The following is an 18,941-nucleotide window of genomic DNA, read 5'->3' on the forward strand; positions in this document are numbered from 1 at the left end:
TTGTTGTTAAGCTTATAACTTTTTGTCATTAGTTGTATGTTTTTTTGCAAGGTTCCTCAGTTGCCTGTATTTTTGAAGAAAATGTGGTTGTTTAGTTTTAGTCCAGGTTTTCCAAGTATGATCTCTTTGTTTCATAAGGGACCTAGTCTCTTTGGAGAGCCAGGGAGCATGATTAGATTTTACTCTGATCTTCCTCGAGGGAGCTAAGGAGTTTAGAGTATTCATGAAGATGCTATTGAAAGTGCTTACAGAATCGTTTAGGGGGAAGTGTTTTAGGATAGACCAATCTATGTTGTGGAGAATGGAGTTAAATTGAGATGAATTGAAAGTCGATAGTTTTTGACAGTCTTTGATAAGGTGGGGTTTAGGAATATGGGAGTAGTGTCTTAAGATGGTGGTAGGGAGATGATCATTGAGGGAGTCAGGTAAGGTGGTGGGATTGTGGTATTGTTGGGGGGAATTGGTAAGGATCCAGTCTATGATGGAGCTGGAAGTGAAATTTTTATGGAAGCGAGTGGGAGATGTTATAAGTCGATGGAAGCCGTATAGGTGGATACTGAGTTGGGGGGGGGGTCAGTTGTGAGTTTGGACCAATCAATGTTGACATCACCAAGGATAAGTGTCTCATATGGTATGTTGTGGGAGAACCAGGATAGGATGTTTTTAAGAAAGGGCAGATTGTTACCAGGAGGAAGGTAGATAGAAGCAATTGCAAGTTTTTTGTGGAGCTTCAGATGGCAGTTAAGGATGATGATTTCAGCTGGGAGGAAGTCAGGAATTGGAGAAGGGTATGGTGAGAGGTTAAGGTTGTTTGAGTAGAGGATGACCATGCCACCACCTTTTTTTACAGGTCTATCAGATCGGAAGATATTATAACATGGTGGGAGTATTTCACTATTTGAGATTTGTGGCTTGAGCCAGGTTTCATATAGGGAGAGGATGTGAGGAGAATTGAGAGCTATCCATGAGTGCAGCTCAGTGACTTTATGTGCTAGACTCTGAATATTCAATGAGTAAATAGTTAAGTATTTGGATGGAGATGATTGTTGTGACTGAAGTTGGTGACTGTTAGAGGAGTAATATGGGGGCAGCGTAGAGGTAGTTTTGGGGAGAGAAGAGGGGCCAGGGTTGGGATGGATATCTCCAGAACAAAGTAGGATTTTAGTGAGGAGAGAGTGTGTAGTAGATGCTAGATGGAGTTTGTATAGTTTTGACTTAGCTTTGTTAGAAGGTTTAAAAACCTGTATTATGGATAGTTTAAATAGACTTGAGGTAGAGGTAGTAAAGAGATTAGGGGAGATGGTAAAAGATGAAGTAGTTGGATATATGTTGTATGAGTGAGAAGCTGGTGAACATAGGAGTGGGTCAGAGAGATTGGAGTGGTAAGAGGTGGAGATAGAGAGAGTAAGTAGTGTAGAAGATATTAGAAAATAATACATGTTGGAATAAAATATGGTCAGATAGAGTAGGTAGAGAGACAGTGGTATACAGGAAGTAGTGTTGACAAGATTGACAGATTAGTAAGGTGGTTGTGGCAGTAGGCAGGAAGTGGAATTGTAGTGGCTAGTGGGACAGGAAGGGGAGGGAATAGAAAAATTACTTTTTAAATACATTACTGGAATGTCAGTCAAAATCAAGTATAAAAAAAACAAGCAGCACTCAACTCAGATCACTTCTCCTTGCACTTCAGTTCTAATTATAATTTATATTCAGCTTTGTAAAAGTACCAAGTAACATGCTGAAAGTAGCAATCTCTGTAACAACCCCACCTGTAAAAATGCTTCTTAGACAAAAAAGACCTGCTGCCTGACAACAACTATCTACTTGTTTCATGGGGAAAACATGATCAAAGTAAAAAATGAACAGTGAACATGAAACAAGCTCAAGATAAATTGCTTAAAGGATTACTGCACAGGATATGGACCATACATGATAGATTGGCATTCTGTTTAGTTTACGGGTAAAGCCTGCAAAGATGACTGCAAGTCTCCAACAAATGTAATGAGCTTCTGAAAATACTGTAATCCTGCCCTTTATTACAAATACTGCCATATGCATTTCAATACCGAATACTTATAAGCAATCTAGTTATGTAAATATTCTCTGCATGGCAACAACAAAAAGGCTTTCAATGTTGGTAATTCTTTAACAGTATGCTTATTAAAGCTTACTTGCATCTTGCAATCTCAGACAAGCTTACCTGAAGGTCATTAAAGCATTGATACTTAAACACAGAGCAACAGGTTCGGTAACAACATGCACTTTCTGAATAAGAAGAAGCATAAATCAACAATATAAAAAGATGACAGAAAACCAGAACATTCTGCAAAATCAAGGACAGATGAAAAGCCACTGTAGTACTTGCGTCTACCTTGGATGGGAGGATACTCTTGTACACTTACACTGCATAACTGCTTTTGTCTTGCTTGGACACATCCAGAGTCACTACATGGGGGAGTGGGGTGCAACAAGTATGTCACAATTTGAAATGTCTCTGGCTGATGATGATGGCCCTAACACATTTGTCATACGTCTCAACCTCAGAGCAAGAAATCTGGACAAAGCTATAAACAGAAGTGGGACAAAGGTCCAAAAATAAGGACACTTTTTAAATATTGCTCTTATAAACTTAGAAAGATAATAGAATAGTAGGTCTTGCATTAGTATGAATTTTCTGAAGGGTATAAAATCTGAAACTCAAATGTCTGTCATCATTTTCTAACTTCAGTCTTTAATGATTTGCCACTAATTTGCCAGAAAACCACAATTTTATGAAAAACTGACCAAAAATGTGATGCAAAAATATAAAATAGCCACACAATACAGCTGGGAACTTGTCAAAGAAGGGACACTTTTTAATATTAGTACTTTTAACTTGAGCAGCTGACAAAATAAGAGAATCTACATGCATTTCTGAAATCAAAAGTAATCCATATTTCTGATCATTACAATTATTTATTAATTGTAAACTCTTCATGTTTTCTTCCAAATTTGGCATTTCGAGGAGGGATTATTAGGGGGAGAGCAACATTTTGAGCCAAAATCAGGAACAGTTGAGAGGTTTGGATATACCTAATTCTATAAAGTGATTTATTTGCTCATACTTCTCAACCTCTTAACGCAGGAAATCTGGCCAAATATATTGGGGGAACATACAAACAGTACTAAAAATTACTCTTGTATAAACTTAGTTGGCAGAATAACAGGTTCTGCTTTAGCATGCATTTTTCTGAAGGGTATGAAGTCCGAAACACAATATCAGTCATTATTTAGTGACTTCATTCCTAAATGATTTTCCAGAAAACTACAAACGTTATGAGGAACAAACCAAAAATAAGAAGCAAAAATCTATTAATTCTGCAAAAATCTGGACAGTTGAGAGGTATAGTTCAGCCAGGGCTGAGTTTGCTGCCCCCTCACAAAATCAAGGTCGAATTGGGCTCCCCCCCTGCAGTTATTCCAATGTCCCATTACTTGGCTATTTCACCCCATTTACCATCAACACTGTAATGTGCATACTGCTTTACTTCTACGATGATTTGGATTTCATTTAAAAGTTTTATTTTACATTTTACAGCACAACCACTAATAGACATCTGCTAAACAAAGCAATGCAGTTTCACAATGAAAATAGACTTAGCATTAAAACTTCTCTGCCTTTGAAACTCACATTCATTGAAACAGCATCAAAACCTACATTCAAAGAAAATAAATCTGGCTCGTGGCAGACAAAGACTAACTTTGGTTGTTTTCAAGTCATAGGCCCCTTGCACAGGAAACATACATGTGTTCTTTGATACAACTTCCTGACTGTATTAAATTACATTCCTTGTATAATACAGTACAGTTGTTAGACAGCATTTTAAATTTATTGTTTTGAACATTTTTCCAGTACACAATGAAACAAAATGCATGCACCAATAATGACAAAACTGCCCAATTCAGAACATTTCCATTATAGAAGTCTACTCAAACTTCTACAATCCACCAGTATCAGTAAATATGCACAATCTCTGCAGAAGTAAAAGTCATCTAAATAATTACACATTAAAGAAATCTGTAACTTATGAAGAGGTTGCTGCTAGCACACAACTTTATGTTTCATTGTTTCATCTACAAATAAAGTGCCTGTTGCTCTTGAGGAATAAATTGCCTATGCTACATTAAAAATGATAAGCTAGTAATATTGCAATAGGGAATGGATGGCAAACTGATAACAGATTCATCATTACTAGGTATCTATGTCAAAGAGGACATTCTCAGGACTGCAGCATCCACCTCCTTTAAAAGTACAACACGTACAGTATCAGTAATGCATCTATATACTGTGGGAGTAGAACCCACAGTCTGCATCAAAAGCAAGTACACTATTTGTTGTGCTATTAACAACACAAGCAGCCACAGCATAAGCAGCACTAAACTTCTGTTCAAGCTCTCAGCTCCTTGTAAAATGCAGACGACACTCAACTGTATCTCTCAACTTTGAAGCACAAGAAATCTGGAAAAAGCCAAAAGTTATTGGGGGAGGGCAAAATCCCCCAAACTAGGGACACATTTTAAACATTGCTTGCGTAATCACCATAGCTCTCAACGTCTTAGAACAAAACAAGGCCAATAATGGGGGAATACAGCCCCCAAACATATTCAATGAATTCAGTTCTCACCACAGCTCTCAACCTGTTAGCACAAAAAACCTGGACAAAGCCAATAATGGGGAATACAGCCTTAAAACTAGGGACAATTTTCAAATATTGATCTTATAAACAGAAAATTGTTAGATTAAAAGGCTTTGAGTTACCATGTACTTTCTGAAGAATATGAAGTCTGAAATTCAAATGCCTGTCACAATTTAGTGAATTCAAAATCCAGAAAAAACACAGATTGTATGAGGAACAAAACAAAAATTAGGCAAAATTTTCACAAGTGGTGGGTAGGGAATTCAAGCTCTTGCTACCAACTTCCAAGGAACAGGGTTTGAGTCTAGCCACTAGGTATACTTCCTGACTTTTTTCTAGCTACTGGGGCATTACACACACACACACACACACACACACACACACACACACACACACACACACACACACACACACACACACACACACACACTAGTATCAATGCTACTCAATTTACAGGGCATACTGTCACCTAAAATGCAACATTGTGTAAAGTGTCCCCTCAACAAACACATGTTCACACAAAGCACACACCTAAAAGAACTTTGGATGACTGCCCATTTACCATTGTGATGTCTTTGAGATGTGGAAAAAAGTAGATAACCTAGAAAAAAACTATGCGGACACAGGAAGGATATGCAGACTTAGACAAAAAGAACATTAGCCATGGACTGGACTGGAGAACCAAGCACTTTTAAGCAGCAGAACTAACTGATGTACCAGTGTGCCAACAGCAAATTAAGATTAAAAATATCTTATGTCAGTAAGTTAACTAACCTCCATGCATTGCACAAATATTTACAATGCTGCTTTTTTGCTTTTGTGTTTGTTGGCTTGTTTGTTTCTGATAATTATGATAAGTTGATAGGAATAAAACAATGGAATTATCTCTCTGACTTTCTTGTGATTGCAGTGCAAACAAGAGATACACGTTTAATAATATTTTCTACCTACATGCCTACACTCATATTTCTCTCTGTCTTTTCTGTGGGCTTACAAGCATATATATGTGTCACTCAATCAATAATCAGTCTACATATGTCAACTTAGTTGTCAGTTGATATATTTATCAGTAGGACATCATTTTTGTTGACTTACTTAGCTCCACAAACATCTGTGTGCCTCCTCAAAAGGTAATTTTTCCAAAGCCTTTATTATTCACACACTGCTATAGCCAATGCAGAAAATAGTCTACTATTTACACATTCAGTCCTAACTGTTTAGTTAGCACAAAAATTTAAATTCAGATGTGAGACTACTGCGTATAGAAACACAATGTAACCATTCTTTTGATTGTTTTCTAAACATTGGTTCTTCAGTTTATCTTTCTGAAGATTCAGTAGGTAAGAGTTGCATTGGCTTTGCCACCTACTAATGGTGCTTTTATTTTAAAAAGCAAAAGTCCTTGTCTAAATACAAAGTGTGTAACTGCAATCCTATTTAAATTACTCATGTCAAGCTAATCCTTAAGGAACAGATGTTATGGTATTGGAAGCTGTATTGTAGTAAATAACAGTTAGAAGGCACAGATATAAACAGTAGACAGCAAGCTGCATATCTTCCTACAACTGAACATACTGCCATCAGATAAAGAAGTTGATGGGCAGACTAACAGAAAGAGAGGTATACAGAAAGACACACAAATAAACAGACATATAGACACTGACCGATCAGGCAAAACCCTCATGGACTGGAAGGCAGACAGACAACTTGCTAAACTGACATGCAAACAGATACAGACAGATGTGCATATACAGACAGCTAGCACAATTCACAGATAGAAATACAATCGGACTACCTGACAGACGGAATGCAGACAAACATGGACAGGAACACACACACACACACACACACACACACACACACACACACACACACACACACACACACACACACACACAAACACACATACACACACACTTCCGTTAGTATAAACAAGTCATACCTGTTTCAGTCCAAAGCACTCATTAATGCCAAGGCTCCAGTTTCAAACACAAAAGCCCGCAAGAGAGCTTAAGTTCTGTCCTTCCCGCGAGAGCAGGCTCTAGCCTGCAGACATTGCAGTCTGATCCACTTTCAGTCTATGCAGTTGTAACTGCATAGACTTCTGGGATCTTTGCTGTTGCAGGCTGTCTTCTGAGTCCGGACTGTCATACCAGCAGTCCAGATCTGTGTGCATGCTCGGAACTGGTTCAGTAGCAATCTGGACTCGGGAAAATTGCCGTGAGTGTGCATGCGCGAGTTCCGGACTTGGATAAATGCACAGAAATGCGGTGAGTGTGCATGCGAAAGTTTCAGGGACTCACGTTTGCTTTTTTTTTTTTTCTTTTGTTTTTTATTCATTTCTTTTCCTTTGTACAGCTGGGAAGGCTGCAGTCCTGCAGCCCAATAGCACGAGCCGCCCCTGGGAATTAGTTGTAACTCTATAGCAGTACAAAACCTAACTCACAAATTGTATTGTTCCCTATATAAACAATACAGACCTTCATTTTAGACAGTATAAAAAAGAAACATAGCTTGTAAGAACTATGCATAATGTAGGATGCATTAATTAAGACTTTACAGTATTTCATATAAAAGTGCACATCACATTTCTATTACTAGATACCTGTATTTAGCCTTCAGAATTCTCATTCCTTGTCAGCTGATCTGCTTATCGTGGCCTGAACTCGGTCTTTTTATCTGTTGAAAGATAACAAGGGTAGTAGGGATATGCTGATTGAGAAGCAGGCTGGTATCGCTAGTACAGTGGAATTGTGAGCTGTATACTTAACTACAACTTTTATTTCCATTTCTATGAGAGTGAAAAGAGAATAGTTACTTCCAAGTAAATTTTAAACTTGTAAGAAACTCTGATTCAGCATCAGAAGCTTTGATTGTGGAAAAAGATGCTTAAAATGTTGTTAAAAAAATAATGCAGTTGTGTTAATGTGTAACATTATTTATATCTGTTAATAGTCACCAACAGCACCCGGTGTTCCTTCAAGACATATTCTGTTCTCTGCTCTAACTATGGCACTTGTTCAGACCAAGATCATTCAGCAGGTCAGGACAAGGTAGACAGCACTAGCTGAATGTTAACTGGGACTGTTGGAGTGGAGATGAAGGTGGCATGAGTACTGTTAATGTTTAATAGTATTAATCACAATAGCCTTGATGTTGGGATTAAAGTGGTTCAGTATTAAAGAACTTGCTCAGTGCTGTTAACACATTTGTGGCCTGAAGTTATGTGTCATTTGTGTTAGTACAAAAAAAAGAACATATAGGGCTGTACCTAACAAACAAGGTATTTTATGTGAAGTTTACTCCTTCCCTTGAAATTGCATTCAGCAAGGGATTTCCAGCTAGTTATTTAAGTGGTTTGTAGTAGCATTGCACTTGTGGGTCTCATCTTCTATGTTTTTACATTAGGAAGCCTGGGATTATTCATTTTGTGGCAGGAGATGTTTGTCTGGTCTATGTGAATTGAAAAATATGCAGAACAACTCATAGTGTAGTCATTTTATTGATCAGAGGGCTCACTAGTTAGTCTTCTGTTTTTTCTGTGCTTCTATAATTTTTTTGCATTTGTGTGAGTTAGTAGAGCCCTGTACAGCAGCAAACGTCTAGAAAGAATGGTTCATAAAATTGTACCCTGTAAAACAGCAACATAACACAAATACCTTGTGTATCAACAAGTTTAGAGCACCTAGTTGGGAGTCAAGTGGCAGTACCTACAGATTTAGTAGGATTCAGTATTGTGTAAACATTAATGTTAGTAGAATTTAGTACTGTTTAGCAAAATCTGCTCCAATAAAACACCCTTATTACTCTGCACCAACAAAGCAACTTAAAAGCCTTCTATCCCCAATATACCACACCCTTGTAACTGGATAGTATGGATAAGCCATTTGCCAACTTCTATGTAGCCAGCTGGCTGGACAATGGGCATCTTGAGACAATGTACCAATTGTCTCATGTTTACTGACAACTACTTAATTCTTAAGGAAACAGGCATAGTATGCAAGAGATGTAATTGCATAATGACACTAGAGGCTAAACTCTCAGATACAAAAGCACATCACGTTGTGAAACCATGCACACAACACCCACGTCACATAGCACACAACATACACACAGACTAAATTATGCTGAGGCACTTAAAAATCAATCTTCCTAAACAACAAAGATTGTCTAGACCACCTGTTGTCAAAGCTATGCCTCAGCAACACCTAACACCACACATACTGTCACTCTCAGTGGAGCCCCAAACACTAAGCCCCTAAAGCAAGCAAACACACTTACCAGGACTCTCATCATAGGGGACTCCATTGTAAGATATACTGATGGCCCTTTAACCAGGCTGATAAGGAGAAGATAACTGTTAGTTGCTTATCTGGAGCCAGAATCTGCCAAATCACGCACACACTCAAGTTTTTATGCCCCAGGTACAAGTATGTTTCCATCATAGTCCATGTAGGTGTAAATGACCTAAGATGTACCTCCCTGGACTATATGAATAGAGCATACCGCTCAACCTCTTAGTGCAAGAAATCTGGAGAAAGCCTAAAGAAATGGGGGGGACAAAGGCCCTAAAATAGGGACATATTTTACATATTGCTGTTATAAACTTAGGAAGTTGCTAGAGTAACAAGGTTTGTTTTAACATACATTTTCTGAAGGATTTGAAGTCTGAAACTCAAATGTATATTATTTAGTGAATTCAATCCTCAGATTATCCCACTGATTTGCCAGGAAGCCAAAATTTTATGAGGAGCAGACCAAAATATGAGCCAAAAATCTGGACATTTTGCTAAAATCTGGACAGTTGAGAGGGAGAGTGACATTATGGAGCTCTTAGACTACGTGTCTCAGGTTGGTATGAGCCCAGTACTGAGCAACATATTACCATCACTGAAGATGATGCCACAATATGAGCAAAAGATGATTGATTTCAACAACTGGCTGTCTTTCTGGTGTCATTCTAAGGGGATTCAATAATTGTCAGCTTGGGAGGATACAGTTAACAGACCACATTGCATTGCCAGGGATGGTCTGCACCTCTTCCCCTTTAGTCTTTCGAATACTGGCTAAAACTTTATTTACCCTATAGTGCCTTTTTTAGACAATGCCAGGTTGACAAACCTACTGACATAACAAAATCAAGTCAACTGAACCTCAAGGTGTTACTGCTCAATGCCAGGAATCTAAATAAAAAAACTATACTCCCTCCAAGCCCTTCTCACACTCGAGAATATAGACACGTGTACAGTTGCTGGAACATGGTTTAAAGTAATAAAGAGTACCCTGGCAGTGCAAGATTTCAGTGCTTTCCACACTTTTAGACAGTAGCTGAACAGAAAAGGGCTTAAGGAAGAGATGTCTCAATACACATCAGTAACAAGCATACTTCTAAGGTGGTCAGACAGGATGATGTATTGGAGTTCCACCATGTGCAGGTTACCATAGACAAAATCCCATGCCATATCCTAGCCAGCTAGAGGTCACTCTGCATCTCCCAAGAAGCTCAACAATCCATTCTTGGACCTACTGGAAACACTTACCATACAACCTAACACCCTACTCATGGGAGACTTTAATTACCCCTCTATAGACTGGTAAACATACACGGCATCAAATCTAAAGGCACAAAGATTCCTGGACTTTGTAAATACAAACACCCTGGACTAAGCAGTGAATACACCCACTACAGACTACAATTTACTGGAACTTGTGCTTTCAAAACTGTGCACCCCCCCCCCCCAATGCCTCATCTTTCCTGGTAAGATCCGACTATAAAGCTGTCCCCTTCTAAATCAAAATCAGCTCTGTAATCCTATTAAAACAATAATAGTTAAGAACTATTCTAAGGCAGATTGCCTTTTATTAAGTGATGGTTTGTCCCTGTCAAACCCAGAGAACACAGCAGTCTATACTGATTTGCTCACAGAAACTCTGTATAACCATGTCAATAGCTACATAGAGGCTGCTGTACCTACCAGAAGTAAGCCCAGGAATAGCTCAAGAAACAAACTGCCTTGGTGACATCCCAAATTAAACTGGATATACAACCAAAGAAAAAAAAATATGGCAAAAATCGGGACGGTTAATTCCCATAAATTCTGAAACTCTCTCATTGAGGTAACTAGGCAACTATGAGGACTAAGTCAAACAAGGCCAACTTTGTGAAAGATAAGTCAGAAACCTCAAAGGCAGCACATGACAATGTGCTGAATTGGTGGTTAACTGTGCCACATGCACCGAACATGATGATATAGTAAACTTATTAGTGGACAATTTCAGTTTTAACTTTACTCCCCTCTCGCCCTCAACCATCCCTTCAAAAATAACCTCAAACAAAACCCCTCCAACTATAATTAGAGAGCATCTACTGGCTGCAATCACTAAAGCCAAAAACAGGGCATCAGTAGGCTCTGATAACATCCCAGGATACCTCCTGATTAGTCTAAAATATGACTCATCAGGACCCCGGAAGTCATTATTTAACTACAGTTTTAAAATAGGTTTTGTACCACATGAATGGAAAACTGCAACGGTCATCCCCCTTCATAAGGGAAGACCTTCAACAGATCCTAGAAACTACAAACCCATTAATCTGACTAGTCTTATTCGCAAAGTCATGGAAAGAATTATCTTGGAAATTATCAACAAGGACATAGTAGACCTCCGGACACTGGATCCATCCCAGTTCAGCTTTGTCAAATTATGGTCATGCTTACTTAATCTGGTGGACTTCTTTGAAAAGGTTTCTAAGGTAATGGATGAGAGGAAATGGTGATACTGCCTATCTAGACCTGACTAAAGCATTTAATACAGCACCCCACTTGGGCATTGTCAACAAACATACAGAACTAGATATAAACACTTTTGTAACACACTGAATAGCTAGCTGGCACACTGATAGGACCCAGGAGGTTAGAATCAGTGAGGCTACCTCCATAAAGGGGCTGGTCACCAGTGGAGTCCCATTGAACACTGTGCTGGACTCACTCCTCTTTGGCATCTACTTCTCAGATGTCAAAGTCAATGTCAAAGGCCTTTGGATAACCAAGTTTGCAGATGATTGCAAACTGGGAGCAGTCATTGAATCCCCCCAAGATAAGATTACCCTTCAGGAAGGTCTAATACAGACAAACACTTGGTGCCAAAGCCATGGCTTAAAAGTCAGTACCAAGAAATGCATTATAGTACCTTTTGGGAAGTCTACCACCCCGGATAACTAAGTCATTAATAAAACACCCTTAAAAGTTGATTCACTAGTCAGGGATCTGGGAACTTATGAAGATAGTAACCTAGCCTTCGACCAACATGCATCCAACGTAGTAAGAAAATGCTTCTATGTTATTCAGCTTATAAGCAAGGGTATAGCATCTAGTCTAGAGACGTCATCATACCACTGTACTCAGCCCTTATCTGACCCATCACAGAGTCTAATGCCCCCTTCGTTTTGTACCTGACCAGACACATGCAGCCACTATAATGTCCACAAAGGTACCTTACAAAAAGAATACAAGGAGAAAACACAATGTCCTATGCTGATTGCCTCAAAGCCCTGTCTCTTTACTCAGTATTATACAGACTTCCGAGAGGTGATCTTGGCCTGGCATACAAGGCATCCCTGGATTCTGTTCCACAAAACAAACAGGATCAGAACTACTAGATTAAAAGTTTTACAATTTTGCTTATGACATAAATAGAAGAACATGTTGGAGAGACAGAAACAGTGAATATAGTGACAGAGATAAAACAAACTGAAACTGAGATCTTTAGAAAAGGGTAGGTGCAAACTACATAGGAAAAATGGGAATTGAGGGTACAATACATACAGGGGAGGAACATACCTCTCAACATCTTAGTGCAAGAAATCTGGACAAAGACATAAATAAAAGTGGAACAAAGGCCCAAAAATAGGGACAATTTTTAAATATTGCTCTTGCAAACATAGAAAGTTGATAGAATTACAAGTTTTGCATTAACATAAATTTTCTGATGGGTAGGAAATCTGAAACTCAAATGTCTGTCATTGTTTTCTAACTTCATTCCTTAATGATTAGTCATTAATTTGCCAGAAAACTACACTTTTATGAAAAGGGACGAAAATATGAGGCAAAAATGTGGACATTCTGCAAAAATCTGTACAGCTGAGAGGTATGGGAAGGAATGAGGTTTAAAAGAAGGCAGGACATAAATGAGCTATGTAATGTTTGACTGAAAATTATTGGGTAGATTATTAAGTGATGTATAATGTTTGTAACTGGGAGTGTGTCAGTATGGTTTGTGATGTAAAATGCTTGCAGGTATAATTGTGTTGGTGTGGTCTGTTTTCATTTATATAAATGTATGATTGCTTATGTTGTAAGTGATGGTTTAATAAAGATGTTTCTTGTTTAAAAAAAGGGGGCAGGAATAATTTATGTAATATTGCTTAGGCTTTATGATATATAGCAGTATAGGTGAATTATAATATTTGTTAATGTTAATTTCAATACAGTTTGATTACTTTTGCATAAATGTAAATTTGCCTATGTCACAAGTGATAGTTCAGTAAAGGTGTTTAAAAAAAAAGATATGTTTTTCAGGGAATTTCCATTCTTTGGAACAGGCTCCCCATCCATGTGAAACAGAGTTCCTCCCTAATCCTATTAAAGTGCAACTTGGACCAATGGATGCGTAATCGAAAAAGTCACCCCTGGTCTGGCTCCTACATATCTGATGGACAGAGGAAGTCAGTAAATCACCACCTATGTACATGAAATTTGTGGTTCACATTTGGGTTGCACAGCTAGGATCATAAAGGCCCTAGCAGTCAATAGCCTGGTATACATCTATGAACCTGTACAATACAGTGCAAGTAACAATGTGTTTTTAGCTACCCCACTGCAACATCTTAACATCATAGACTCTAGCAGAATGAGAGCACAGTGACTTTATTTATTTTTTTGCCCCTTTTACCTGGATGACCTCTTTAAGAATTGGTGCCTCTTCATTCCCCCCACTGCCTCTGACTGACAGGCTAACACCCCGTGGACTGAGGCTACCAACCTAGTCAGGACTGGTGGAGCATTTATATCATCTTGAAGAGCAAGGGGAGAGCAGACAAGTAAGCCTGTGTTATCTGCTCCTGACTGCATCCATGCCAGCATCACTGATAGATGTCCAGGCCCTAAATCATTGTGCTGACAAATTCTCTAGTTTATTTCAGGTAATACCAAACAGGTTACTTTAGTTATCTGAAGTTGACTACACAACGTTTTTTCTGCTAAAAGCTAGGCATCCTAGATCTTACATGTTTGAAGTTCAAAGCATGTATAAATATTGAAATGTTATTTTTATATTGCATTAAAGGACTACTAGCATTAGCTGAATAAGGTGACATTCATAAAAGCAAATTGAAATGAACTATACATTTTACTAACTTACTTTTTGCAAAGAGGCATCATCAGGGGGGATTTTTGAGGTAGCTTCTTGGTTCTCTTGCCAACACTTTCACTACGTAATCCATTATATTGTTACCTTAAGGCCAGGATAAGCCTTCCTGTCCAGTCCTCCATGGGGATGCCAGATGGTGCCTCCTCTCAGTTTTACATATGTGACTCACTACTCTATCCTAAAGGTATATGTTGGTCAAGTGGGAATGGATGAGGTGCTACAGTACAGCTGGGTGAGGTACTCACTGTAGTAATAGATATTCATTTGCCAAGTCATATCTACCTATCCCTGATCTAGCACCTCCCTCAACTTTTCAGTTGAGAAGCAAAAATAAAGTCCTCTCATACTAGAAGAAAAATAAAGAAGCTTATACAATTGTAGCTAACATCTTGCTACTTCTTATACCACTCACAAAGAGCTCAAGTGACCTGACTGTAGATGCACTATTGGCATTCATTTCTGATTAGCCTCACCTGATCACACCCACTAACACCTTGTGCCTGGGGTGGCTGTGTCTTTACTTTACCCTAGTTATTTCTCTATTTGGGTTCCTATTATAACATCGGGTCTACTTTAATTAAATGAAAACGGAATCCATCGACTACGAATCCGTCGACACATAAACAGCGAAACGCGATAACGTCGGACACGCAAAACTGTGAAATTTAAACATTGAAACCGCAATAGTCGGCCAACCCCACCGCCTATAACACGCAAACACAACAACAAAAAACACATACATACACTAACCAAAGCCCTACTACTAACCCTAAATTAAAGCACCAAAACCCCACTTGTAACCTTACACTAAACCCCACATACACAACTATCTATGCACTACCCTTAACCCCTCCCTAACCCTAAGGTCCGTGATTACCGCATACTTACCCTACAGAACTATACCCACACAAAGTAAATATTCCACACACATACACTTAACAAAACCCTACACTAAACCTTACATACATTACCTATCTATGCACTTACCTTAACCCGCACCCTAACCCTAAGGTCCGTAACTATCGCACACTTACCTTATGGAGCTATACCACAGACGGGCCAACTATGACAATTCGACATTTCCGATTTCACTATTTAGTGCGTTCGACATTTCCGCGTTTCGCTGTTTATGTGTCGACGGATTTGTATTTGACGGATTCCGCTTTTGTTTAATTAAAGTAGACCCATAACATCAAAATTACAAAACTTCAAACTGCATGTGTTCAAGACTGCATGATCAAAGATCCATAACTTTAAAAACTAAACATAACGCAAATCTGTGTTTTTGTAGGGGGACATTTTCTTTTATCTATTTGCTAACCAGACCAAAAAATCCATGAAAATAAACCAAAGAACAAAAAGCACGAATGCGAACTGGGTAGCAGAACAATACAAATTTATTAAGCGCTTTCATCAAAATTACTGTTTGACTTCCTCAAAATAACATCCACATTACCAAGCGTAATTTTATAACATACTTGATTAACCAATTAACATACTTAATTGAAATAAATATTTTCAGATATTTTTAAAAACACAGACTCCCTTGAAATTACAATGTAAACATAATGAAACATAAAACTAGCCATAAATAGGCCAAGACAAACACAAAATTCCTATATGTATTTTTTAAAAAATGTTAAAACTACTGTGATTATAGACCAGATACTAAATGTGGTTGTACGTCTATGGTGTGTAACGTATATAATGCATAATAACAATATCCAGGATTGCACTACTCTCACCTCTAAAGGTGAAAGTCTGCTTTTAAATTTAAGAAGCTACCTCATTTAATCCAGGACTTGTGGTGGCATTGACCCTAAGCTGCCATAGTAATTCTTTAAATTCTAGCTGCAAATCAGTAGGGCCACCTCTATCATCCACCACAAGCTGTTCTAACACTGAAAATTTAAAATAGTGACCTGGGTGGGTATGGATATGTTTGGCCAAAGCATTGCTTTTTTTGATTACATTTCCCAGTATCATACATATGCTGATATATGCGTGTCCTAAACACATTCTTTGTTTTTCTTATGTAAAAACAAGAACACTCCTGACATATACCAGCATAAACTACATTCTTGATGCCAGAGTTATTCTTCTGATAAAATCTCACCCAACTGTATCCTAATATATAAACCTTGTCACCCTCCAAGATGTTTTACACTGGGTGCATCCCCCACATTTTGTCATCTTACCGAGACCATTCTTGGTATACCTATCTTTGTTTTTTTCGTAGTAGGTTTTTGAAAACTAGTATCCTTTTTGTACACTACTATAGGTGCCTCACCTACCTTGACATGTATGGTCTCATCACTTCTCAAAATGAACCAATGTTTGGAAATGATGTTACGAATCAGTGGGAATTGTGGGGTATAGGATAGTATCAACCCATTATTATAACTACTACGATTACCAGTTGTCAGTCCACTGTTCTCTTGAGGTGCACGCAATCTGGAACTATCAAGTCCTAACAAGGGATAAAAATGCCTTTCCACTCTCTTTCTGGTTACTTCATCCAATAATGGTTTCACAAAATCCTCTGGATAACCTCTCTTGCTCAACATACCCAATAAAACATCCCTTTCCTTGTAAAAATCCTCCAATTTGCTGATCATGTGGGCAAGTCTCACTCCCTGACCCTTCACAACAGACCGCTTTTGATGCTGGGGATGCCCACTCTCAAAATGGAGGAGGGAGTTCGAGTATGTTGGCTTTCTAAAGATGGTAGAACAAAACTGATTACTGGCATAATCCTTACTGATCAGTATATTCAAGTAACTAATGGATTCAGAATGTGTCTCCATAGTAAATTTCAGAAATAAAGTACTGGTGTTAAGGAACAGTAGAAATTCTGACAACTGGTCTGGACTACCATTCCAAAGGATGAGGATGTCGTCCAGATATTGTCCGTAAAATCTACAGTGTGACATCCCATCTGATGTAAAAACTTTAGACAATTCCCACTAGGTCAGAACAGCATTGGCAAAAATAGGTGCACAAGCTGCACTCATTGCAATTCCTGAACTTTCTTTAAACAGATGTCCTTCAAATACCAAAAAGCTGTTCTCCAAAACCAGTTCCATCAAAGTCCTTAATGCAAGTATTTCTGAGTGTGAAAATGTAGTGTGGTGGCATAGGAAGTCATAAAACATCTCAATGCCTTCATGGTGAGGGATAACATTAAACAGGTTTTTGACATCAATAGTTGTAAAAATGATGACACTACTATAATATTCTTGTTTAATTTTCTTTAAGCAGTCCCATGAATCTTTGATAATATGGGTAAATTCACTTAAACAATTTTTTTAACTGGTGATCCAAGAATTTAGCATTGGAAATGGTCTTGGAGCATTTTGCATCCACTGTAGGTCTTAGTGGGGGGTGGATGGTGTCTTTGTGGATTTTAGGGATCCTGAAAATAGTCAGGATCCTCAGATGTTTTTGTGTACAAAAATTGAAATCCGCCTCTGTAATTTGGTCATTCAAGAATAGGTCCATAAGGATCATATTTACATGTCTGTATGCTATATTTAATTTATTACGGAAAATGTGTTCATACCCATCCCCAAATAGATGTCCTAGCATACTGTCAATATACCTATCTTGGTCCATGACCACCAATCCACTCCCTTTGTTGGGTTTCATAACCCGAATAGATTTGTTGTTGGAAATGTTATCCAAGAGGATCTTTTCCTCTCTGGTTAAATTATATGAGGTGAGGCTGTTTTTATTTCTGGAAAGATCTCTAATCTCTTCCATACAAATTCCTTGAAACAGTTGGATGGTTGGGTGTAATGGGGGGTTAAACAAACTAGTTTTTTTACAGATTCTAGAATGACTGTTGCTTTCATTAGTTTCCCCAAAAATCACACTAGGGTTTAATTTCCTAGTGTATAACATTACATTGAGTAGAGTGTTTTCTACGGTAAATGTTTTGGAGGGTACAAAATTTAACTCTTTCTGAAAAAAACCTGCCCATTCTTTATTAACTGTGGCACTACTTAGATTGTAAATTTTGAATTCCTTATGATCATTAAAAATAATCACATCATCACTTTGATTGTCACTGTCAATTAAATCAGGTAGAATACTGTTTCTTACCAATTCGCCTGTCTCCCCGTCCCTCTCCCCCTCCCCTGATTGCTCTGGGGGGGGTATAATCCCCCTGAAAATTCGCATTGGATTGTCTCCTGTATTTGTGATTTTGTTGTCAAATTCTGTCCGACCTCCTTAGGGGTGGTTCTAAAGGGATAGAACATGGGGTAGTGTCACCACAGTATTCAATATCCTCAGTTGCATTGCCAAACACTTCATTGGTATTAAAATTAGAATTACCCTGCCCAGAATTGCCATTTCCATTTTTTAACAATGGATAAGCTAAACCTGCTTCATATTCTTTGGCGTCTCTGTCAAGTTTCTTACTCGTTTTCTCTTTAACTTTATTGATAATTTTGTCAATATTAAAAAACACAGTATTATATTCGTTAATCTTGTTATAAAAACTTGCATCCTTTTTAAAATAAGCATCCAATCTATTAACAGATTCCTGTAACATTATGTATACATTGTAATTTCAAGGGAGTCTGTGGTTTTAAAAATATTTGAAAATATTTATTTCAATTAAGGATGTCAATTGGTTAATCAATTATGTTATAAAATGACGTCTGGTAATGTGGATGTTATTCTGAGGAAGTCAAACAGTAATTTTGACGAAAACGCTTAATAAATTTGTATTGTTCTGTTACCCAGTTTGCATTCGTGCTTTTTGTTCTTTGGTTTATTTTTGTGGATTTTTTGGTATGGATTCCAGCACGCAAAGCGGAGCGGGTATCAGAG

The 18,941-nt window shown here is 38.1% G+C and overlaps 1 protein-coding gene across 1 annotated transcript in view; it reads right to left on the bottom strand.

The window, feature by feature from the left end:
- The window catches only part of LOC122816180 (cytochrome P450 3A19-like), a 167,572-nt gene extending 148,912 nt beyond the window's left edge, over positions 1–18,660 (bottom strand). Inside the window, exon 1 of the mRNA XM_044088929.1 lies at positions 18,441–18,660. Within this exon, the coding sequence (XP_043944864.1) occupies positions 18,441–18,660 (220 nt within the window). The remainder of the gene's footprint in view (positions 1–18,440) is intronic.
- Positions 18,661–18,941: the final 281 nt, after the last annotated feature.

This window comes from Protopterus annectens, chromosome 12.part0 (assembly GCF_019279795.1).
Source record: "Protopterus annectens isolate FY-2018-M chromosome 12.part0, PAN1.0, whole genome shotgun sequence".
NCBI classification, from domain to species: Eukaryota; Metazoa; Chordata; order Ceratodontiformes; family Protopteridae; genus Protopterus; species Protopterus annectens.